The sequence below is a fragment of the Spermophilus citellus genome (assembly GCF_964194105.1).
Source record: "Spermophilus citellus genome assembly, chromosome: 6".
Lineage (NCBI taxonomy): Eukaryota > Metazoa > Chordata > Mammalia > Rodentia > Sciuridae > Spermophilus > Spermophilus citellus.
In genome coordinates, this window is record NC_138187.1 from 82,820,590 (window position 1) to 82,846,979 (window position 26,390).

Here is a 26,390-nt window from a genome sequence, read left to right on the forward strand (position 1 = left end):
ATTGCTGCTATGCCCTATCCTGTTGAAGAACAGGAATTAGTCTGGGTGCACAGATGCTGCAAGCTCCATGCTATACGCTGTCATGGAGATGATTTGATCAGAACAGATACTGCTCTATTTGGAATTTTTCCAAAATGAAACTGAAAACATACAGAGGTGTATCATGGAGCCAAAGACAGAAGGTAGGGCCAGGCCTCCCAGGGTCTGGGACCCTGAGGCAGTGATTAGTATCTTGGTCTCAGCCTTCCCCTGGGCCCCTATCTCTATCACACTCTGTCCCTGTCCACAGCTAGGTCATTGCTTTCCCTCCCTGTAGACCCCCCTTCCTCTCTTCTCTCCTCTATTCCCACCCAGCCATTTATGACCAGCCTCACACAGTGGCTCCATCTATGAATGGAGTTCAAACTTCTGTGTTTGCATAACCTATTAAAAAAGTTTGTAAAAACCTGTACCACTCAGATATTTGCCTGTTGACTTCTAATTTTTCATCAGAAGTTTAAGCAGATGCAAAGAATGCAGTGTGCAGCATATTGTAAATTTTGCCAGTTTTAAAAAGTATCCAATCCAATTCTGGCAGTTTAAAAAACTATCCAATGCTTACAAAAGTATTCCCATGGCAGTTTTATTTCTAACAGCATCCATTTAATAAATGTATGAGAGTGGCTGGGGATGTGGCTTAAGCGGTAGCACGCTCACCTGGCATGTGTGCGGCCCAGGTTCGATCCTCAGCACCACATACAAAGATGTTGTGTCCACTGAAAAACTAAAAAAAAAATAAATATTAAAAAAAAATTCTCTCTCTCTCTCTCTCTCTCTCTCTCTCTCAAAAAAAAAAAATGTATGAGAGCTAGGGTTGTGGCTTAGTGGTAGAGCACTTGCCTAGCAAGTGTGAGGCATTGGATTCAATCCTCAGAACCACATATAAACAAATGAATAAAATAAAGGTCCATCAACATCTTTTAAATAAAGCACATGAATAAGCTTTTATTTTTTTAGAGTAGTCAGTTCAAAGTAAAATGGAGCCAAGAGTATAGAGAGTTCCCTTTACCTCAGATCCCACACAGCTCAGCCTCCTCTACTATAAATACCCTCCACCAGAATGGCAGATTTTTATACTGGATGAGCCTATGTTGACAGATCACCATCACTACAACCCAAAGCCCATAAGTTGACAGATCACCATCACTACAACCCAAAGCCCATAATTAACACTGGGGTTCACTCTTAGTATCATGTAATAAGGTTCTTTAACTTTGGGGACATTTTATATTGTTCCTCCTTCCCCCACCCCTTGAACTGTTCCCATTCTATTGGTTCCACAAATATTTATCATATTGTAATCCATTTATGTGCTTGAAAGTCTTTTCTTGATTCCTCTTATACTTCCCTTTTACAAACTGTTTACAAATTGATAAATAAGCTTTAATTTTTGCTCACCAAAAGCCACTTGTGTTAAGAAAAACACAGTTGATTAAAACAACATAAAAACATTTAAAGTTTTTGACATTAGTTAAGCATAATAAGTAAAAAAATGGGACAAACATATCTAATTATATAAATAAATGGAGTCATTTTCCCTCTGACTAATTCTAGAATCTAGGAATTAATGTTCCATATTAATTATATTCTGGGGAACACAAGTGATATTGGTATTCTATTTTTCATTTTTATAGATGTTAAGTATTAAGACAGATAAAAGTATTGAGAAACTTTGTTCACATTAATAAGTAGATGGGAATAGAAGAATGCCATTCCATTCTTTGAACTCCTTCCAAGTTATCTGCTCAAGGTCACAGAAGGATCAATGATGGTTCTTTTCATCCATCATCTGGCAAGATAATTAGGTACTTTCCATTGTGTTGGAAGCAAAGAGCTAGATATCATGTGACTTCCAAAAGGATTTGTTATGAATCTTCCTCTTTTTCATACCAGTATCTCAAACTACCCCCCGCCCTTTTTTTAGGGCCTTTGAGCTCCATTCCCCAGGGCAGTAAAGTTCTTGTGAGTGTGAGCTGTGCCTTTCCTTTCTAAGAGGTGAGAAAGCAATTGTGAAAGGAGCCATCCATTCCCAGGCAGATCTATTTTAGAAAAGAGTTCACATGAAGGTTGAAGACATAGAAATTGATGCTGGTGTGTCCTTAAAGAGGCTTCACATTGTGCTCCAGGGAGAAAACTCTTTCAAGCCCCCAGGACTTAGGTTCCCCCACAGTTAACTGTCCTCTGCTTCACAGAGATATTGCACCTATGGTGAAGTAATGGTATCATCTTCAACAGTTGGTAAGTTCCATGAAGTCAGGTACTGTTGTAACTTCCTTTCAACCAGTGAAGGCATTCAGCAAGTGATAGCCATTGAATTATTAAGACATGATGTCAACAACTCTAGTTTTGCTGATCTTTAAGCAAGATAAATTCTGTGCACCTCAGGCTGTCTTTCCTGGGCTTAGCATTGATGGAGAACACTGAGTCTTCTCTCCCTTGTAATGCTAAGCTCCAAAGGCTGGGGATGGAGCTCAGTGGTAGAGCCTTCCCTTGGAATGTGTGATGTCCTGGTTTGGATTCTCACGGCTACAATATAAATAAGTACATACATAAAAAAATGCCAAAGAAACAAAGTAATGCAAAACAAAAAGTTTGTAAGATGCTGGTAATCTACAAATTATTTCTTGTTGAGGGGTTAATTACAATTGGTTGGAGAAGAAATATAAAAATACATTAAAGTCTATACAAGTAAAGTCTTCTACAAGAAATTGTGTGTGTGATCAGGGTGAACAAATTAGAAGATAATTATATCAGTCTGGACCAAAAGTGGTTTGGAGTATCCCCCTCCCCCAGTTTCATTTTCCTGGAAGTGAAGATGGAACACACTCTTGAAATGCCAAGGCAAGAATAGAAAGCAAGGATAGACTTCCTGCAGAGACCAGCCCCAGAGCTGGATATTCAAAGAAGTGGGGATGTCCTGTCCCTTTTATACATTTTAGATTTTCTTTGTTCTCAGGGTCTCCTCTCCTCATCCTGCATAAATATGTGACTAGTGGCCAGAAGTGCCTTTCCCATTCTGTCCAATGGGGCTGCCCAGGAAGTGCTTCACTAACAACTTTTTGAGAGAAACAGTTCCCTGTAGCCAGGTAACCTTGGTAACCAGGTAGAGGAGGAAGGAGTGCTTTAGGAGAGTTCAGCATTTGATTTCCTTGTCTCTCCTACCAGCCCCCATCTTCCCATAGGACCCAATTATTTATTATCTATATTGACTGCCTTTTGTGCCCCCCCACACACACACTTCACCATCACATGCATGGGTGGTATTTATAGCTAGAAGAAAGGAAATGACATACAGAAAGAGAAGTGAGGGTTAGGGACAGCTCCTTTGGTTACAGCTCATGTCTGTCTTAGTCAAACATGGTTTAAATGGTTGGTCATGTGTGATTGACTGAGACTCAGCTGCTTGTTACAAGAACAGGTTACAGTCTGTTTACACATCAAGTTCACTATGGACCAAGAAACTTTTAGTCCAGACTTAAAATATGTACAGAGGCAGGGCATAGTGACTCACACCTGTAATCCCAGACACTCAAGAGGCTGAGGCAGGAGGTAGGCTAATCCGAGACCCTCAGCAATTTAGTGAAAGCCCATCTCAAAATAAAACAGAAAGGCCTGAGGATGCAGCTCAATGGTAGATCACCCCTGGATTCAACTCCCAGTACCAACAAAAACTGAAAAATATCTATAGGTATGGCTGCCTACAGGCACATACATACAGAGGCAGCTTCAGGCCAAACATCACTCAATTTTATAAAAGTATATATGGTAGCAGGGGCTAACCAGATAACTCCAAGAACCAGGGCAGGGTCCCTCTCAGTCTTGGGGGTGAGGGATGAACTCCCTGAGGAACTGAAGTCTTTTATGTTTGCCAAGGGAGTTAAGACCAGTGTGCAAGGCAGGAAGGGGAGAATTCTGAATCATAGACCAGGATTATCAAGTTCAAGTTCAAGGAGTAGAAAAGGCCCAGTGAGGGTGATATGAAGAACATTCTGAAAACAGATGTGCACAGAGCCTAATGTGGAGGACCTGTTCCCAGGGTTTCAAGTCATAGCTTCACAAAAGGAGAAGTTTTCTGTTCACATTTGCCTTTTCAGAAACTGCCTCTTGCTGGAAAGCAGTGTTGTGGAGCTGCTGAGCTGGGTCCTAAAGTCAGACGGGTTGGGTTTGAAATCCTGGCTCTTTCACTTTACCAACTCTGAGCCCTTGAACAAGTTATTGGCTTCACCAGGGCTTTATGTTCTTGTTTAAAAAAATACAGATAATTTATTTTTAAAGCATATATCATGAGAATTAATGGACATTATCTAACAGTAATAATGATAATAATTATTATTGTTGTCTGCTTCCATGTAAAGAATAATGTGGAGAAGGAAGGAATGGAAGGAGGCTGGGGATGTTAGTAACCACCCAGGAAGATGTCAACAGTGAGCGCTGGATAGGGGTTTTCACAACGGGGCTGACCCAGACTTTGTTCTGGAGCACAGTGCTGTACAATCTCTGAAGTTTCAGGCAGGATGTCAAAGAAGCACGAATCTGAGGCTAACCTTGGGCTGCCTGAAGTTGACCAAGATAAATTAAGGAATAAGGACTTAGATCCCTTCATCTCGGGGTTTCCCCCAGGATGCCAGCCTTTGTTCAAGAATCATCTACAAACACTTCATCGTGAGTGTCTGCTTTGTGCTAGAATAAAGCCAGCACAGGAGACTGTAGATGAAGTGAGGCCCCAGCAGGGTACAAAATTAGTACAGTGATATAGGGACAGTCTGCTCAGGCTGGGTTCCTGAGCAGGCAGTAGCACAGTGCAGCAGGGATACCGTGGACTGAGAATGGGTGATAGGCACTATCCTCAGCACCAGGACACAGTCGTCAGGGTGGGAACCCAGTGAAAGAAAATATGGGCTGGCGGGCAATGAGACCCGGGAAGAGGAAGGGGAGGCGTTTTGTTCATTGACAATTCTGGCCACTGTTTAGTTGCTAAAGCTTCCTAGGGCTCCAGGTATCCTGGAACACTAATACCTTCTCAAACAGAGAACACCTAGAAAATCTCTTCTATATTTCTATTCTGCATCTCAGTTAGGCCTGATGACTAGGGGAAGACAGAATAAACGGATAGGGGGAAAGCAGCAGGGAATCCCATAGGACATGCCCCGAAGCAAGTCACACCCCAGCATTTACAGGGTCTGGTACAACTAAAGGTTCAAATAACGCATCTCTACATATAAACTTATAAAACAAGTTAATAAGCAGTTAAATAAAATGTGTTCTGCACCCCATACCTCATTCTCCCCTGGAAGTATGAATTCCTTTGGGTTCCATGTGGCAACATGGTAGCATAGTTCTCTGTGTAAGAATCACCCATCCTGCTCCATGGGGCCTTGTGGACACATGTGTTGTTTTATCCAGCTTTTTCGCTGCTGTGACTGAAAGACCCAACAAGAACAACAGTAGAGGAGGAAAGGTTTATTTTCAGGGGCTCACAGTTTCAGAGATCTCAGTCCCTAATGCCTGGCTCCATTCCTCGGGGCTCAAGGTAAGGCAGGACGTCGTGGCAGGAGAGTGTGGTGGAGAGAAGCAGGTCACATGATGATCAGAAAACAGAGAGAGAGAGGTCTCCACTTGCCAGATACAAATACATACCCCAAAGACACACCCCGAGTGAACCACTTCCTCCAGCCACACCCCACCTGCCTCCAGTTACCAGTGAATCCTATCAGAGATTAATTCAGTGATTAGGTTAAGGCTATCATAACCCTAACATTTCTCCTCCAAACCTCCTTGCATTGTCTCACACATGAGCTGTTGGAGGACACCCACAGCCAAACCATAGCACATATGGACACTCCAGCCCAAACAACAAGCTCCAAATACCTCATCCTCCCAGGCAAACAGTTGCCTGTTGGCTGTCCCCTCTGTCCTAGGATGTCCCCACGAGTAACAACTTAACCCTCAGGAGGAAGGATTCAGGGAAGGGACTCAGAACCATGTGAGCAAGAAGCTAAGGCCCTCGGTTCATGGAGCATGTACTGCACAATAGAGGGGGTCATTGCGTCAAGTGACCATGTCCCTTTGGCCTCCTGACTGGATGATGATGGGGAGAGACTCTTTAAAACAGAGATCCTTTAAAGCATGAGGTCAAGACAGAGGTGTTGGAGCTCAGAACATGATATCCCAAAATATGGCACTTTGGCATGCTGAGTAATTTGAGCAAAAAGGACATTTGAAGGGCCTTAGAAGCAGGAAGTACTCTCTGGTCTTCTTCCCTCTTTCCTCCATTCCCCATTTGTCTCCCAAAGCAGGTCATAGAAGCCACTTATTCCCCCCAGCACAAAACAAAGTCTAGAAAGATTACTCTCTGATTTCCTCCCTTCTGTGCTTGAAGGTCCTCATGTGACAGGTGTCCTGCCCCATGTCCTGGGGGAAGGAATGTCATACAGAGGCACAGAAAAGGAATCTGAACAAACAGGCCTTGCTGAGCGCCCTTGCCACACTAGTTTTTTACCATTAGATCACACCCCATTCTGTCCAGTCGTGTTTCTCCACCACTGTCTACTTCTTTCATCGGACTTAGCATAATGATACGGTTCTCTCTGCATCTTTGGCTTTTCATCTCTGAAGACTCCCATGTTATGTAAAACTTTGTTAATTAAATTTGTTAAGCTTTTCTCTTGTTGACCTGTCTTACTATAGGGACATCCTCCATGACCCCTTCATAGGTGATGGGAAGGTATTATTTTTTCTCCTCTACAGGGTCCTCTTGACCAAGTGGTGTTTTCCCTCTGGGAGAAAGTGGATTGAGGCAGGAGAACATTACTATCTTAGTAAAATTAACTTCTGGAAAATCATTGTGCAAAGATTGGTGACATTGCTAGTGTAGGGGAGAACAGATTTCTTTCCTCAGCTGTCACTAGGTTTATGGATGAGGTCCCTATAACAAAAGACAAATTAAAAAGGGAAGAGCACCCAAAGTTATTTAAGTTTTGTGTGACAGGGAGGCTTTGGAATAAAAACTCAAAGGCACGCAGAAAACCGAGTATTTTTATGGACTGTCAAGCAGAAGTATGATAATAGGACAAAGAAGATCTTATTGTAATAAACTGGGGGATTTAGCAAAGCCTTTTTGTTCAGGTGTGTGTGTGTGTGTGTGTGTGTGTGTGTGTGTGTGTCCTGTGACTTCAGAGTGAAGAACCCTCTTTTTCTCTGGGGTTAGAGAGGGCAGCTCTCTTATGAGTGTCTTTAGGATCTCTCATCTACTTTAGAATAAGGTCAGAGAATTCTTTTATGGCCTGCTTCAGGGGAGAAGGATAGAAAAGATCTCTCTTCTCTTCTTTCTGCTGTTTTCTAGATGCCTAGGTGCTATACTGGGGGGCACTGTGTCCTGAACCTCATCACCTGAAACCAAAAGAGAAATCTAAGGACTGAGGACTGGTTCTGGTGATGGGCTACTGTATTCAGGAAAAGTCTACCATGTCTTGGGTGCCCTGTCCTCTCCCCAGACAGTGTGGGTATGTGAATTAGGCAGTGCACAAAAACAACCTCAGAATCCCAGTGCCTTAAAGCAGCTGACATTTACTTCCTCCTGGGTACACAGGTCCCCTGTCCTTGGCTCCAGAGTGAGAGTCAGATTCAGGTAATTTTGCACGTCTCTTGTTGTGCTGCGCAGCACACGTCTGTGACACATTCTTCTCTCCAATAGCAAGAGAACAGACAAATAAGTCCTCCACCCCAAACTGATGATTTGACTCTTCCACCCACATTCTGTTGGCCAAAGCAGTCCCACAGCCAAGTGCAACCTAAGAGAGACACCGAAATAAGCTCCACCCACTCTACAGGATGAAAGGCGTGGGTGTATTCTGACACAGGAAAGAAAAGAATTGGGAGCAATGCTCTGATCCTCATTCTGGTGGATGGCGTTAATCCCATCGCTCTCACCAGGCTGGTTGTTCATTGACACCTAATATTTAAACACTTCTGTGCAACCATCGCCACAATCAATCTCCATATCACTTTTTGTACTCTTATTGGTGCATTGCAATTAGACATAGTAGTGGGGTTCATAATGGCACATTCATACACACACATAACATAATTTGATCAATCTTATTCCCTAGTACCCTCCCTTTCACTCTCCTCCTCTCTCCCCTGATGCTCTTACTCTACCCTACTGATCTCCTTTCTATTATTATTATTATTATCATATTATTATTATTTCAATAAGTGCATTATAATGATATAAGTAAGCAGGATTCATTATGGTATATTGTATATGGACATAACATAATTTGATAGATTTCATTCTCCAGTACTTCCCTGTACCCTCCCCTCCTCCATGCCTCTCAATCCTCTGCCTCTACTCAATGGGTCTCTCTTCTATTTTTGTGAGAGCCCTCTCCTTTTTTAATTTCCTTTTTTCCTTCCCTCTCTAGCTTCCACATATAAGAGAAAACATTTGACCCTTGATTTTCTGAATCTGGCTTATTTCACTTAGCATCATGTTCTCCAGTTCCATCCATTTACCAGCCAATGACATAATTTCATTCTTCTTTATGGCTGAGATATGGCAAATGAACTAAAGAGGCATTTCTCAAAAGAAATACAAATGGCAAACAAAATATATGAAAACTGTTCAACATCCTCAAAAATCATGGAAATGCAAATCAAGCTACACTTTCATCTTACTCCAGTCAGAATGTCGATCATCAAGAAAACAATGAATGCTGACAAAGATGTGGGGGTAAAGATGCACTTACTTGTACATTGTTGGGGGACTGCAAATTAGTACAACCACTCTGGAAAGCAGTACGGAGTTTCTTCAGAAGACTAGGAATGGAACCACCATATGACCCAGCAATCCCATTCCTTAGTATTTATCCAAAAGAACTAAAATAAGTGATATATTCATAACAATATTTATAGCAGCACAATTCACAATAGCCAATTTATGGAACCAGCCTAGGAGCCCATCAACAAACAAATGAATAAAGAAAATGTGTTCTATATATACAATGGAATTTTAATTCATGAAATTTTAGCTGATACATAGAAACATAAAAATCATGCACATACACATGGTACCATGTAATACCCATGTCTGCTATGTGTACACATTGTGTAAGGTTCAAACAAGGATATGTCTTCAGTCATCATTTATTTAAGGTTAAAACATTCAAAATGCTTTCTTTTAGCTTTTTGAAATGTCCAGTACATTTTTATTATCTATAATCATCCTACTGTGTAATGACACATCAGAACTTCTTATTTCTACCTAATTGTAACTTAGTGCCCATTATCAACCTCTAATTCCTACCCATTATCAACCTTTCCTCCTCCCTAGAGTTTTAATTTTAACCCTTTTTAAGTGTACCCTTCCATGGTATTTAGTGCATTCATATTGTTGTGCTGAGCTGTCTCCTACCACATATAGCATTTTTTAAAAATATTTTTTAATTGTCAATGGACCTTTATTTTATTTATTTATATGTGATGCTGAGAATCAAACCCAGTGCCTCACACACACTAGGCAAGCGCTCCACCATTGAGCCACAACCCCAGCCTCCCATATATAGCATTTTAATGCTGAAAAAAATTATGAAGAACACAAAGCTCTGGAACTAGTTAGCCTTAAGTAAATCATATAATTCTCAGTTTCCTTATTTGTAAAGCAGCATTAGCAATAGTACCTATGTTCCAAAGTTCTTGTAAAAATGAAATGAAAAGCATACCCATAAAGCCTTAGCATAGAGTTCCAGCAGGTAATATGTTATTTACTATGATTAGTTATAATGCTCAAGCTAATCATGTAAAATTAAAATAATTTCATGATTCCTACATTATAATCACAGGAGTTCACAACATACTGTCTTTTGGAACAATAAGTAATAGTAAAAAGATCTAGAAAAAAATACATTAAAAGAAAACTTCTTTTCAGTAAGAATTCTCAAAGCTGGCTGGGGATATGCTCAGTTGGTAGCGTGCTTACCTCACATGCACAAGGCCCTGGGTTCAATCCCCAGAACTACAAAAAAAAAAAAAAAAAAAAAGAATTCTCACAGGAATTGCACTTGACCTATTTCCCGTATTTAAGTCAGGAAATCACTCTTTTTACTCATTGCATTTCTGGGTTTATGCTAATTCTGTAGATCTGATTTGCCTGTAGTTCGCTTCCTAACTTTCTGTCCTGTACACTTGGTTCTTAGACTACAGTGTACATAAAAACAATCCAGGAAGGACATTGAAATGTAGGTGGATTTTCCCTGGAGAGTCCAGGCCAGTAGGTTGGGAGCCCGGGAACATATATTTTATTAGATATTAAGGTGATCTGGGGGTCACATTTAGAGAAACACTTCTATAGTGTAAGTAAACATTTGTGTCTAGATTCAGAAGGGTCCCTAATTTAGTTACTGCGCTCCTGAGGTTTAATTTTTACTCCGAGTACATTTTTTCATGTATTATTTTATAAAATTCTCTGCTTTCACATAAGTCCTCAATACTTAAATTGTGATAGTGGTCACATATAACATTCGCTCTGTGTGTGGGTACCTCAGCTGTGCTGATTATGTACAAATTAGTCCTTGATTGCTGATGATATTTTAGAAACTCAAACACTAGCTCATTGATATTCAGTATTAACAAGATTTGACGCATGCATCAACACAAACCATGCTCAGAGCCCAGGCACCCATTTGTGAATACTTTTGATCATGTTCTCCCCTGCCTTTGTTTAGGCTGCTTCCTTCAGAACTGTCCTTTGCCTTCCCTCCCCCCTTAGTGGTTTCCAAGTAGCCCTCCATTGTGATGGACCCACCAATTTTAAAAAATAATAAAAGCAGTCAGCAATATTTACAGAAATCCAGATTTCAAGCTTCTTTTGAGAAATTAGAATCTCCAATTGGCAGGCCCTGGGCTCTGGAGGGGCATGCACCAGCCAGAGAAGTTCCCCTCTTGTACTTGGGACATGAGCTCAACCTTCACTCCAGTCCCAGGCTCCTGCTGGCACTTGAGGGTCTCTCAGCTTCCAGCATTTGAAACCAATGCTTTTGACTATGACATTTAAAAATTAAATGATGTCACATCCTTTGCTAGTGTTTTTTGTCTCATTTCCTCATTGATTGTGCACTATAAGAGGGAAGGAGAGAAGGTTTAACTTTTACCTTGGTGATGCACTAGTCACTCCTGCAAGTTGACTAATGGTCAGCCAAATACACCAAGGTTCCCTGTTTATTTACGTGTACCTACATCTTCTCTCTCCAAAACGACTTTGACTTCCTTGCAGTGTCTAGCCTAAGAATGAACACTTGCTGAACTGATCTTTTAACATTTTATTTAGAATTTCTACTTGGATAACAAAGGGAAAAAAGAAAGCAAGGACTCCAATGATAAAATGAATGCTAAGAACAAGGAATCCTTACTGGAGGTAAGCTTAATTTTGCAGAATGGTAGAAAAGAAAAGCACATTTGCTCTATCTATTTTTAAATGATTTGCTCCCTAGAACAATGGGAAATTCTGAGACATGCCCTGAAATTTTAACTTGGCATTTTAAAATCAAATTTTCACTAAATAATAGCTTCTTAAATAATTAAACTGTTTCTTTGAGTTCATTGTAATGAAGTATGGCTTTAGATAACATAGTTTGCTTTTCATAAAGGTGAGTTAGTAATTCTTGACTAAAAAGACTTGAATCCTCATAAACTCATCTGCTCAGTCATCTGCGTTTTATTACTTGAGTGCTCCACAGAACTCAGATGGATTTCTAAGTCTTCTGAGAAGCTTCTCCAGTAGCCAGGTTTGATAGGAAGTGTGAGGTTTGCAGTTAGAGATCTGATACAGGATGACGTTCTGCCCAGTGTGCTAATGGGCAAGTCTGTGAATGATAGTTTCTAGATTGTATTGGATTATCACGGAGACTTGGGAAGATGGGGAAAGCTCAGATGCCCAGATGGTGATCACTGTTAGGGAAAATTTCAGGAGTTCATTTGATGATTGTTTTTTGGAAGACTCCTAATGAGTTTTTCCTTAGTAACTATGTTTAAAAATCTCTGCTGTGTTCCCAGCCCACAATGCAGATGAAAGTATCAGGACACAGGTCACAAATGGGTATACTAGAGCCCCAGACAGGTTTTATTTGCCCCTGACAGAAGGTTGATTCTTTTCTTGAGTTAGTAGATTTTGGACATCATCTCTAGAAAATTCAGAAGACTTGGTAGTGCTTTGGCCTACATTTCTCCTGGGGTCAGTTTGGTAACAATGAACAGAGCTCTCTCCTGTCCATCAAGGTTTATCCAAGCCCCTGCTCATGTTTCTCTTTCTTCCCAAGCTCTATCAAGCCCTGTACCAAGTGAACCAGGCTCCAGATCCTTGCAAGCCGCTCCTCTAAAGGTCCTGAGCACATGCTTGAATTTCTGGTTCCTGGGACTGTGGGCAGAGTGGGCATTTCCTAGTGAGATCCAACGGTGAAAGTAGAGATGTCTTCCCGCACTTACCAAACAAGACTCGGGGTTCAGTTGGAGGATATCAGGCACAGGTGGCCCTGACAATAAGGAGATGAAGGATTCTGAACACACCTAGCAGAGATGGAGACCGACAGACATGAAAAGGGAATATTTTCCTGACACCGCTATTTGTTTTAATCAGTGCTTAGAAATAAGTTATCTGTAAATCGAGCACTGATTATGTGATGATAGATACAATTGCCTGAACAGCCCTTATGATAGGAATTCAGCAGTATTTTACAGCTGGAAGCGAAGAAAATACAAAGTATGTTATGCTATGAAAAATAACACTGCCTGGTTAATTTGGGCCAAAAAAATCTGAATAAATTTAATAGATCGACAGATCAACTAAAACTAATAATTGGGGAGAGCCAAATGTAACAAAAACATTCTCCAATTCTACTACATATAAATTTACTTGGGGATTCAAATTAAGTTATTTTGTATTTATAGAACCAAGAGAAAGAATACTGATAGTTATAAACAGAAAGCAAAAGATAGTTTGAGTTTTAAAATAAAAAGATAGAATAATATATAATTTTATTCTGTTGTTTTTTAAAAGAAATTTGTTAAGAATTATCTAATTTTATGCAGATTTTGAGATTTGAAAACATACACCTAGAAAATGTGCTTTGTTTTTCCTTTCTGGTATCATAGTGTTAATAATTTCTATCTCCATTTTTTGAAAACTGTCTCAAGAACAAAATATTAACTTATTTTATACATAGAATTATATAGTTTTTCTATTTATGAGCAGCAAAATAGTAATTTTTACTTACCTGGAAAGTAATCATTTTTCAATTTTTCAATTCATAATAGCATATGTAGACTTTATTGAATGCTTAAGTTTACATTATACCAAAATTTTACTAACAACCAACTTTATGAAGATTGGCTTATTATTCCGTTGGTACATGTAAAGGAACTGAGGTTTAATGGTCCATAGTCACTGAGCTCAAAGGTCAAGAAACTCTGGTGTCCAATTCAGGAGCCAGACTCTTGACCTCTGTGCTATACTTTCTTCCCTTTGGGCAAAAGGCATATACTGTAAACATTTGCATTCAATCAAAATTGTAGACAAAATTGGCTTTCACTTTAAAGGCTAACATGAAAGTTTGTGTAAATGTGAATAAATGTGTGTTTTACTTTTTGTGTTTTATGTCTTTTGAATCTCAATTTCAGGAAAGTTTCTGTGGAACATCTATCATTGTACCAGAACTTGAAGGAGCTCTTTATTTGAAAGAAGATGGAAAGAAATCCTGGAAAAGACGATATTTTCTTTTACGGGCTTCTGGAATTTATTATGTCCCCAAAGGAAAGACTAAGGTTAGCATGTTAGTTTTCCATTACTGTGAAAAAATACCTAAGGTAATTAACTTAAGAAGAAGAAAAGTTTATTTTGGTTCACTGTTTTGGAGGATTCATTCTATGGCCAATTGTGCCTTTGTTTTGTGCCTTGTTGAGACAACACATGATGGCAGTTGTGCATGGCAGAAGAAGGCCTCATCTCAGCGAGAAGCAAAGGAGAGGAGAGACCAGGGTCCCACAATCCATTTGAAGGGGCACCACCAATGACCTAACTTCCTCCCACTGTGCTCCACCCCCTGAAGGCTCCACTCCCTCCCAGTAGAGCAACAGGCTGGAACCACACCTTTAACATGAGGGTCTTTGGGGGACATTCCATATCCAAACTGTAGCAATCAAAAAGAAACAAAAATAGCACAATAACAGCAGCCCAAAAGGAACAATTTAGCAAGAAGCATTTCATGGAAGTAAAACTACAGAAATGCCTCAGGTAGCAATTTGAATAAACCCATTACTGTTGAGATCTGTGGTACTAATGTTTATACAAATACATATCCTACGAGACAGAATTACTGGAATACTTTTGAGTTTTCCCATAACTCTCTCTTGAAATAAGTCACGTTTCAAAAATTAGGGCAGAAGCAGTTTTCTGGAGATTGTTTTGTTACTTTCTGTCCATTTATGAAGACCTTTTTCCTCCTGTATTCACTTTCTTGTTCTATAGTCCTTGTGATAAAACTTATTTTATCTGGAATCATAGAGGTATTGAAAGTCTTAATAAGATCTTCACTGAGATTTTATCCCTTACACTCTATGAGTATTAAATTTTTTTTATTTTATTTTTTATTGGTTGTTCAAAACATTACAAAGCTCTTGACATATCATATTTCATACATTAGATTGAAGTGGGTTATGAACCCCCAATTTTACCCCAAATGCAGATTGCAGAATCACATCGGTTACACATCCACATTTTTACATAATGCCCTATTAGTAATTGTTGTATTCTGCTACCTTTCCTATCCTCTACTATCCCCCCACCCCTCCCCTCCCATCTTCTCTCTCTACCCCATCTACTGTAATTCATTTCTCTCCTTGAGTGAAATGAGTATTAAAATTGTTCTCTGAGGTATATGCATTTCTCTGCCTAATTTAACAGAGTACTTTAGATATAGTTTAACTTTTACTTGTTGAGTTGGGATTATTATCACAGTCTATAAGCATATAGTAAATTCTTCTTTGAAATGAAATCTTTTTTTAATATTTCTTTTTTAATTATCGGCGGACACAACATCTTTGTTTGTATGTGGTGCTGAGGATCGAACCCGGGCCGCACGCATGCCAGGCGAGCGCGCTACCGCTTGAGCCACATCACCAGCCCTGAAATGAAATCTTAACATTCATTATGTCCATTAGCTTTTCCTTTGACCTTTCTTAGTGGTATATTTCCATCTTTTGTTCATCTTTAAAAAGCTTTAGGATGTATCACATATCTATGTCTGGGATAAACCAAATCCAGGGTACCACCAAATGGCACATTTATGAATTGCAGGCTTCCTCTGATAAGGTTTCATCCACATTCCCAAGCAGGTGAAGCAACCATAAATGTCAAGGTCTGTCCCCATTAGTGAGGAAATTTATAATCTGTGGAAGTGGTGCAGTAAAACTACTGCTTCTCCCTTAGCCTCTTGTACTCTGGTCTCAATCTTAGAACCGATACTTTCCCCTCTGTGCCATTTTCATTCCAGTCCCACACCAAGGATTTAACCATTGACCCATAAATAATTTTTGTATTATAGAAATTTTTTGTCTTAGGCATTTAAATATAAGCAATATTTATAATTAAGCCTTTAAAATCTATTTCCTATGATAAAAATTAGAAGAGTGCACATTAGATACCCTCTCGTTGCTGCCATTGACATCGGGGTGTAGGAACTAATGAGCAAGTCCAGGAAAAGAATAAGAAGTATAATTTAGAAAAAAATAAGCAAAAATTCTCATTGTTCCTGGTTGATATGATTGTCTGCTTGATGATATAAGAAATTCGCCTGAAAAACTATTAGGAGCAAAGAAATTTACCAATTAAGAAATTGTTTTCTTTTCCATAAGCAACATGCAAATTAAACATAATGCAAAAGATTCCATGCATAGTAGGAATGAAGAAGACAAAATACCTAGCAATAAACTGAACAAGAAATGTTCAAGATTTACTTAGCATAGAATATAAAATTTAATAAAAGAAGTGAAGTAGAATTGAATAAATATCAATGTACCATGTTACTAGCAGAAAAGATACATGTCCCCAAATTTTTCTATAAATTCAATGTAAACTCTACCAAATTTTCAGTAGGATTTTTTTTACTTAAAATTCACAAACTGATTCCAAGATTAATCAGAAAGAGATACTGTTCCAAAACAGACTCCTAAAATTGTAATGAAATTTGGGCTAGAACCTATTCTCCCAAATTTCAAAGCATTAAATAAAAATAACACAGGTAGACAGGAATAGATCACAGAAAACTTTCTCTCATAAGGGAAGTCAAAATTTGCATTTGCAGCAGTGGGTAAACAATATGGTATTCAGTAAACAGTGTTGAAATAATTGTATATCCATTTGGAAAAAAATAGTTTTCCCCATCACTTCATGTACCAAGTTAAATCCTAGATTGATTAAAATGTCCCTAGGAATAAAACCATAGAAGAAAATAGCGGTTATTATTTTCATAATTGGGGACTGAGGACAGGTTTTTTAATAAGAAATAAAAATGCAAAATTATAAAGAAAAGAATCTTGACAGATTTGACTATATAAAGTTGTTTTAAATTTCTTGTGGTCAAAGATACCAAACAAGATATTGAAGACTAGATTCAAGGTTGGGGATATAGCTCAGTTGGTAGAGTGCTTGTCTTGCATGCACAAGGCCCTGGGTTAGATCCCCAGCACTACACACGCACAAAAAAAGACTAGAGTCAATGAGTACATTTACAACATGTATAACCTAGTACGTATATCCATAATAAGGAAAAACTTCAAAACATCAACAGGAAAAACATAAATGTGCTGTGGAAAAATAAGAAAGCCATTGACCATTGGTGTGGTGACACTATCTGTAGTCCCAGCTACTAGGGAGGCTGAGGCAGAGGAGATCTTGAGCTCACAAGTTTGAGACCAGCCTGGGCAACATGGCAAGACCCCATCTCGAAAAAAGAAAAATTTAAACAAGTAAGAGTTGTTTGTAGCTGGGAGTGAGGCTCAGTGGTAGAGCAGTTGCCTCGCATGTGTTGAGATCCTGGGTTCAATCCCCAACATGGTTAAAAATATGAGAAGAAAGAAAAACGGCAATGCTTATTAAGTGAGAATACTCAGAAAAAGAAAAACTAATAAAGACTGAACAAAAGTTGTTCTATTTGAGGCTGGAGTGTAACTCAGTGGGAAAGCACTTGCCAAACAAGCAAGGAGGCCTGGGTTCAATACGCAATGCTGATGAAAAATTTGCATATGAATGTATGTAGGTGGGTACATCTAAACATACATAGTAGAGAAATGTTTACTCAAAAAACATTTGGAGGAACATTTCCACACTCTTAACTGTAGTACCTCAGACAAGGAGTATGAAAAAGAGGTGGTGAAAGAAAATGTACATTTTATTATATTTTTAAATTATGACAAGTATACATTATTTTATCATCAAAAAAATTAAAACTCCAAGAAATCCAGAAGAAAATAAAAGAAAAAAATACACTACTATACCTACAGGAATAATTGCATACCAAGGTATAGCAACCTTGCCCTTTGTTCTTAATTCACTGACGATGTTAAGAACTGTATAGAAGGCAAAGTAAAAATAATAATAATAATAATGGAACAAATGTGTAATTGAAGTGTAACCAAATGTGTAGATTAGAGGTTGTATCTTCCCAAGGCAGAATTTCGGTGGAAGAGAGGCCTCATGTTTCCACAGCAACCCCAAAAGCAGTAAAGAGAAAGCAAGAAAGAGACCCTTTTTCTCAGGAGGAAGTGCATGGAGTGCATGATAATTTACTGAGCATCTCATTTCCCTCTCATTGTTCATCCAGAGGGGAATATTTTTTTTGGTAAAAATTTGTTTTTTTAATTGTAGATGGAGACAATTCTTTATTTATTTTTATATGGTGCTGAGGATCGAACCCAGTGCCTCACGTGTGTGCCAGGCAAGGTCTCTACCACTGAGCCACAACCCCAGCCCCCAGAGGGGAATATTTTAAAATGCTCCATCGTAAAATCTTTCACTGACTTAGAATGGAAAAGGCCAAAATGAAATTTCTGACCAGGGGTCTCCTCATCTTGACTCATCCAAAGCCGCATCTGGAAGTCAGCTGGTTCTGACTCTGGGAGTCCTTGGGCTATAGCAACAGTGTCACCTTACTGCATTTGGGGGCACGTGATCTTGCCTTTGTTGAATTTACTCCTTTACCTTTTATGCAGGCTTGACTTAGAGAAAACTAACTTCATGTGGTAGATGTTCATATAAATTATCAAAAATTCAATACTTTCTCTACTAAAATGAAATCCTTTGTTGTGCCACCAAGAACAACCTTGGAAAATTATTAACTGTCGTCTCAGTTGAGGTGATTTTTTTTTCCCCTCTCTTTCAGACATCTCGAGATCTGGCATGTTTTATACAGTTTGAAAACGTCAACATTTACTATGGGATTCATTGTAAAATGAAATATAAAGCACCCACTGACTACTGCTTTGTTTTAAAGGTATGTGGTAAGAAGTCCTTCATTTAGATTTCTGAGCAATTTGGTTAATATTTTCTTTTCAGGGAAAAAAAAGTAAAATTTGTATAGTTAACCATAAATGTAACATAGTATATTTTTTACTATTAAAGCAAAGTAGGGGGACTGGGATTGTAGCTCAGTGGAGGAGCGCTTGCCTAGAAGTGTGAGGCACTGGGTTCCATCCTCAGCACCACATAAAAATAAATAAATAAAATAAAGCAAAGTAGGGAAGGGGAAATCATTTCTTTTTTTTAATATCTTTATTTATTTTTATGTGGTGCTGAGGATCAAACCCAGAGCCTCACACATGTTAGGTGGGCACTCTACCACTGAACTACAGCCCCAGCCCCAGGGGAAAACATTTCTATCAGTTTGAATCATTTCCCCTAAGCCTGCTATCTGGACCTAAAACTTCAAAGTAAATCTATCTGGGATTCTGCCTCACTGCTGAAAATAAAAGTTCCATATTTTGAAATTTTTAATTTATAAATTAATTGATGAAACAGAAAAGTTTTCAGTTCTTTATTTATTAGACTCTTTTTCTACTGTAAGAAGTTTTTAGAAATTAAGAACTTGCCAAGATTTTCTAGAAAATAGCAAATATAATTTTTTTAATTATTACTAGGTTATGAAACATTTTAAGGTGTGTATTGTCAAAAGGTAGTGTACATCATCAGGTTTGGGGCACCATTTACAGGTTTTTAAATTGGAATCTCAGGTCAGTTAGGTCAGTAGATATGTTATGCTTATAAACCACACATGTGACATATTGAGGATCTTTAGACCTACAGAGTTCTGGGCTTAGGACCATGGTAAGTTTTTGTTTCTGGTTGTTCTTAGTCAAATCAACCATATTTAAACAGCAATTTATTTATTATTATTAAATCATATTTAATAATTTTGAGACTCTGGAAACTTGCTATCATTTATTGTAATCAAATAATAATTGGTTGAAATTGTCACCTTCATTAGAGACTCATATTTATAGTTTTCATTTAGACATCTTAGCCCTCCTTCTCATTATGGAACATCTACTTTTAGCAATTTATGAATGATATTAATAACAACGAACACTATACCAACTTAATCATCCTGACTCTTCCCCAGTAGTTCTCAGTCAGGGTATTTGCCCCTCTGGAGAGACATTTTTGATTGTCAGAACTTGGGGCACTGGTATCTGCTGAGAGCAGCCAGGGTCCCTGCTAAATATCCCTCAAAGTGCAAGACAAGCCCAGACCAAAGAATTATCTGTCTCCAAATGTCAGCTGTGCTGCTGTTGAGAACCTCTACCCTAGACAGAATAGCCCAGAATAACTGCTGTGAAGGGGCTGAAGGAAGGGAAAGGGATGCATCTATTCACTCACTCGCCCACTCATTCATTTAATATTTGTTGAATGACAGCTATTTTCTGGGCACTGTCCCAGGTGGTGGGAACACAGAAGTTACATGGAGTATGTATTCCATGTAAGGGAAGTGGTTATGAACAAAACGCAAGTAATGTGTGCAGGTAATTAATAAGACTGTGGATTGGTATGAGGCAGAGTAGGGGATAGAGGGTGCCAGGGCTTGTTTGGATGGGATAATCAAAGAAAGGCAGTGACATTTGAGAAAAGATGTGAATGAAGTGATACAGCAAGAATCCCCTGGAGGAGGAGCATTCCAGGAACAAGACCAGTTAGAACAAAGTTCCCAGGAGAGAGTCAGTCTAGGTCAGAAGGAAGAAGAAGGTGGCTTCCGGTTCTTACATTTCTTGTCTGTTCCTTGTATAGGAAAGATAGTAAGAATAATGGAACATTTTTTTCTAGATGCAGAATCTGAGCACAGAGACTCCCTGGCCACTAAGTGGCTAAGTCATGATGAGAACCCAGATTGGTGGCTCCAAGGCAGTTCTCTAAGACACTGTTCACTAGGCCACCACAGACCTGGACACAAAGCATCGTCTGTCACCCTTCTGTCACAATGCCACCTTCCTTGAACCATGTCTTCACTACCTTCCTATCTGATCTGGTGGTCCTTGCTTGGAATTCTAAGACTCTGAGTGATTACCAAAATGGAGGTTCTAAATTCCATGGGGACCTTGCAACACAATTCATCTCTAAACACTTGTCCACATTTCTTAAATAGGGAAAAGGTTTGAGGAAGAGTTTCTGAAATGCTGCCCAGTAAATTGGATAAACTGAAGTCACTGGAGACTTGTTAAAATGCAGGTTGCCAGGCTCTGGACCCACTAAATCAAAATATTTAAGGATGAAACCCAGCAATTATTCTTTCATAAGCACGGTCAGTTTTCGCATGTAGTATTAACATGCGTCTCAGTACTAAATAACAATAGTCATGGCTTAGCTGGTGAAGAAATATCCTTTGAAGTGGCAGATGGAAGAGACATCTAGTAAAAGAGAGCAAGGACCAAATCCCAAGACTAGGATCCAGAGATCAGAGCAGGCATGTCTAGCAAGAGAAAGACAAGATCTCAGACCAGAGGTCCCTGGATGGGGATTTAGACAGTCCACAGGATAGAGACTGTATTTTTTATCCTATTTCACAAGTTTGTGACCAGGTCCTATAATCCTAAAATCATCTAAATTCTCTGACCTGAGAAACCAGGTTCTCCAGGGCTGCACCAAGAATTGCAATTCTGAACTAGAACTTTAAAAAGCTCTCCTATATAAGGCTTGGGTCTTCAGGGCAGAGGCAGGAACCCCCTGGAAAGAAGAGAGGCTCAGAGGTAGAGAAGCCAGCAGAACCCAGTGGAACATGGCGAGCAACCCCAGAAGAATGAGCATTTCCTTTTTCACAGGATGATGATCAGTTCCGTTCTTGAGCCAATTTCTTTATGCTCAGTCAACCTGCACATTCTGCTCTTAAGCATACGTCTTAGTTCCTTCCCAAAATATTGAGAATTTTTATCAGTTTGCTGAGTTAAAGAGTCTATAAAGGTTTGGGGAACATAATTTGTTTATGAACACTGTGGTCACTCATTTTCCTGTCTGCCTAGAATTTAAAAGAAAAATTTCTTGATTTTCAAATATTTCATTCGAGTGAGCCAATTTCTAAAATGCAAAAAAATATGTGCAGATTACAAGAGAGGTTTGGGAATACAGAGAGACATATTGTGTGGTTGCGTGATTCCATGGACGTGCACTGACTCATAAATTCAAGCCAGAGTTTCTTATTGAGTATGAGTTCAATGACTGTGGCAGTCCATGGTGCCTGGGGGTAGAGGTGCTATCAGAAAAATTGGATTATGAATCCTGGCCTTATCATCTAACAATTGTGACCTTAGGGACACCATTGAGACTCTAAGCCTCATTGCCTTATCTTCAAAGTAGAGACATGAGTACCCAATCCTTCTTTTAAGAAGATTGAAATTGATCAAGTTATGTTATGTACATACACAAACAGGCCACAATGAAACCCACTATTCTGTATTTTTATTATGTGTTATTATTATGCACCAATAAAAAAAAGTTTTCAAAAAAGTAAATAAAATAAGGACCTAAGACCATTAGTACAATGTCTAGAAGCATATCAGCTCTCAACAAGTAGGTTATTATTACTTCACTCTAGTATTAAATAATTTATTTGTATGGCTGATAATCAGGGGGCCTTTTGCATGTTAGGCAAGCACTCTACCACTGAACTCCACCTTCAGCCCCTAAATAATTGTTTTGATTAGATAGTGGTTCTCAAACTTTACTTTGCATTGGGATCACTTAGATAGTTGTGAAGTTGCAGACTGCTGGGCCCCTGAGACACTGTTTCAGAAGTCCAGGATCAGGCCCAGGAATTTGCTCTTCTAACAAGTTTGCAGGTGATGCAGATGCTATCAATCCAGGACCATGTCTGAGAAGGCAGTATAGGCATGACTGGTCCCAAAGAGGCTGTGACACGAGGCACAGACACGGGAAGCTAAAGGAAGTGCTTAGTACCCAAGAATCATTGCCTTCCCTGCACTGTCACTCTTAAAGCACATTCCCATCCTGAGCTTACGGGAAGCTGCTCCTTTGTGAATTCTTTCTCACTCTGTTCTGCAGTGAAATGTGTACAGCAGAGGAAGGAAACGTCTTCTGGGAAAAATTATGTTTTTATGGAGATCTGTTAAGAGATCGTGGAGTCCCATGGAAGGAGCACTGGAATTCTGCCACATGGCTCACCTGTTACCTACCATTCATTCTGCTAGGTTTTCTTCACATGATTTTCATCATGTGAAATTATATTACTGCTTTGCATTTTTATAGGCTTTCTCCCTGAGCAGGGAATTTTTTATTATCGCCACCATTTTGTTCCAGAGCCTCAGTCAGTATTTGACACATTGCAAGAGCTCAGTATATATTACATGAAAGGTTGGATGGGTGGATGGATGGGTGGATGGACAGACAGGCCCTCTTTCCCACTGTGATCTTTGAAACCTGGTTCTAGGATTGATAACATTAAGGGTAATAAGTTCCTAATAAGTAGTAAGTTCTTAATAAGTAATAAGTTCAGGGGTCATGTTACTGAGTCTTTTTCTCACATTATTTCATTTAAGCTTTTTATGACCCCTTTCGAGAGGTACTGTCATCCCTATATCATAAAAATGGAAACAGAAACTCAATGAAGGTTCCTGAACTTGGCCAGAGTTATTCAAGCTCATTAGGTACAGGAATGTGTTCGCTTGAAAACAAACCCTCTTTACTACCTATCTTAACTTTCTTAGAACTGAGCTTCCGGATCAACCTTCCCCATTACTCAACCCCTTTTCTAGCTTGCTCAAGAGTCGTGACACATTTGAGATTGTTCACTTGAGCCAAGTCAGTCACTCTAATTCTTGAGTATGATCTTTGCCAACCTTCTAGGTCATTCTTGCCTTCATAGATGTTACCAGTGTTAATCCTGATTTCTTCTTAGTCTTCCACCTTATCCCCAGACATCTTCAACACTCTTCTCCAATGGTCTCACCCACAAACATGTCACTCAGCCCACTTAGCTGACGAAAACAGTGAACAGGACTGAATAGCTCCAGTCACTTCCTAAACTTACTGAACACAGAAACTATCCTGTTGCCAACTTTCTAACCTCAGAGGCTATGTTAGCGCTCCTGGGGCCAAGACACAAGCCATGTCATTTTGCTTTAGCATCTCTATCCTTTTGCCAGAGAATTCTTCCCCTTGGGCCACGAACATGTTCAAGCATTCCTTGGTTTGGGAGTTCCAAATCATCCCAGTTTCATCTGCCCCACCCTTTCAAGCAAGGGGTGGAGATGGCCTCTTCCTTCCCTGGAACTCAGATTTACTGAGTCACATGGCCTCCGTGTCCTCAACTTTCACTCTGTGAGGATAATTCACTAGTTCAAAAATATTTTTTTTTCAAATCTACTTTTATTCAAGGCCCTGAGATACATCAGTGAACACAAGAGACTTCTGGCTTTGTGGAGTCGGCATGCTAACAGGCTTATCCCTCCACCTCTACCGAAGTTCATTTTAAGATTTCTGGCAAACAGTGCTTTCCCCAGTCCTCAGGCTTCTGGACCTCTTGGCGTCTTTGGCACAGGTGACCACTCCCTCATTTTATCATCTTCAGCCTGGACCCCTATCTATCCACCTGTCCCTGTTCCACTTCTGCAGGTTCCTCCTCCTCCCACACACACTAGAATATTCTCTATTGTTCTTTCTACATTTGGTTCTCACCACACTCCTGCCCTCTCTGGGAGGCCATATTCCCAGCCAGAACTCCAGCTGTCATCTATGTGAAAGTTATTTCCAATCAGTGGCTTGTAGACTCACCTCCTCTCCTAGCCCCACCCCTGCAGAAACCACATTTCCAGTTGTCCCTCAACCATAACCTGCCAGACAGTAATTCCAACATCCTCTCCATCCTTACAACCTTTCTCTTCAGAACCTCTCAAGATTAATGGTGCCATCACCCTCTGTAATAGTTTCCTAGGACTTCCAGAACAAACAACCACAAGCTGTAGGACTTAAAACAATAGAAATTTATTACTCTCATGGTTCAGGCAATCAAAAGTACACAATCAAAACTGGGGAATGAATCTATTCTGTGCCTTTTTTCTAGCTTCTGGAAATGTCTAGCAATCCTCAGCATTTCTTGGCTTGCAGCTATAAAATGCCAGTCTCTGTCTGAATTGTTACATGCCTGTAACACACGTCTGTTTCTTCTACTCCTTTGGTTCAATAGGACACCAGTCATATTAGATTTGGAGCCACCCTAATTCATCATGATCTTATCTTCACTTAATCCCATGTGCAAAGACAGAGAAATCTCTCATTCAAACCCTGAGGCAAAAGCTCTTCTGATTTTTTCATCAGAGTCTCTCAGTCAGCCCTCCCTCTGTCTACTCATATTCACCATGCCAGTCCATCTTCCTCATGGCCACTGGTTACTTCCTGCCTTACTCTGCTATTTTAAAATGTTGGTGGCCCCCAATGCCTGGAGGACGATTCTAGCTTGAATCAAGGCCCTTTATTCCAACTCCTCTTTCCTCCTTAGTTTCTGCCTCTTTCCATGGCTCCCAGACCGTAGCCACACAGAAATTTTTGACATTCCCTGAATATACTACATTTTGTCACCTCTTCAAAAATCCTTTCTCAGCCTCTGTTTTCGAACTCTTATACTATAAAATATACCATGTCACAGAGCAATCACATTTTTGTTGGCTTATGTCTCCCCCAGTCCCTGTTCCTCATTTATGGGATGAGCTGTCTCTTCTCCTCTTTGTATACCTAGGGGTCAGTGTATTTTTCAGCACCCAGAGGTATTGGTTGAATGAATGGGACTTTTATTGTAGTTATGGTTCTGCTGCTATCCTTTGGCCTTGGACAAATTGCTTAACCTCTCTGATGCTCCATTTCCTCATTTTGTGAGTTTAGAGGATCTGTAAGATCCCTTCGTCAGTAACATTCTCCAACGGCTCTGACCTTTGTATGCTGTACTGCATGTCCTAAGAGAGCTTCTCTCTTCTGACGGTCAGGAACAATCAAATCATTGAGGAAGAATCTGGTCAGTGCCCTGACCCAGCATTTTCCATAAACCCCTCTGCAAAAAAGTTTTCAGTCAAAGGTTCAGTTAGGGAGTAAGCTGCTAGGTAAGGTGTCAGGACTGGAGAACAAGGGCTTTGACTGGCTCCATGATGTTCTGGAATCCTGAAGGATTTCTGCTTTACAAAGACAACACAAAAGGAGCCTAAAAGAGCTCATCTTAGACCCCAAAAATCTGAGCACTGCAGAGACCTTGGAGATCTCTGTTTAACCAGTCTATTTCATAGAATAACCACATTTTGCTATATTTGGATGAATAACATACTTAAGGAACTGTTGCTTGTGCTGCTTAAATGGATACAAACAATTGCTTTGTGCACTTCATTGCAAGCTCAATTTACAGTCAGCTCTGATAATCTCACTCACCAAAACAAAACAACAACAACAAACAAATAACAAATACTAAACTCAAAGTAACAGTGTCAACATTTAAAATGTTTCAGAAGGAAAAAAGAAATCTGCTTTCTAAGAACAGTTGTAAACATTAAATTACTGGAGAGAACAGGGCTTGCCTCTTTTCCATGACATCATAACATAAATGCTGTTGTAGATTAGGAAGCCGTGTTTCTGGTACTGAAAGACAGGGCTGTGGTTTGGTTTTGCAGATTTTATTGTTGAAGAGAATGCTGCAGGCATTTGTGGAATGTCACATTCCATCTAATAAGTGCCTGGCTTGTTATATTTTTCATCAGTCTGACACTCTGGTTAATTAATGCAACAAATCCTTTTTGCTATTGGGCCACATTACTCGAATTGATAGATT

General features: G+C 39.5%; 1 protein-coding gene across 2 annotated transcripts in view; it reads left to right on the forward strand.

The window, feature by feature from the left end:
• Positions 1-26,390, forward strand: part of APBB1IP (amyloid beta precursor protein binding family B member 1 interacting protein) — a 104,940-nt gene that overhangs the window by 64,658 nt on the left and 13,892 nt on the right. For both annotated transcript variants that reach the window (XM_081298579.1, XM_081298580.1), the window contains 3 exons: positions 11,363-11,449; positions 13,708-13,851; positions 18,465-18,575. In XM_081298579.1, the coding sequence (XP_081154705.1) occupies positions 11,363-11,449; positions 13,708-13,851; positions 18,465-18,575 (342 nt within the window). The remainder of the gene's footprint in view (positions 1-11,362; positions 11,450-13,707; positions 13,852-18,464; positions 18,576-26,390) is intronic.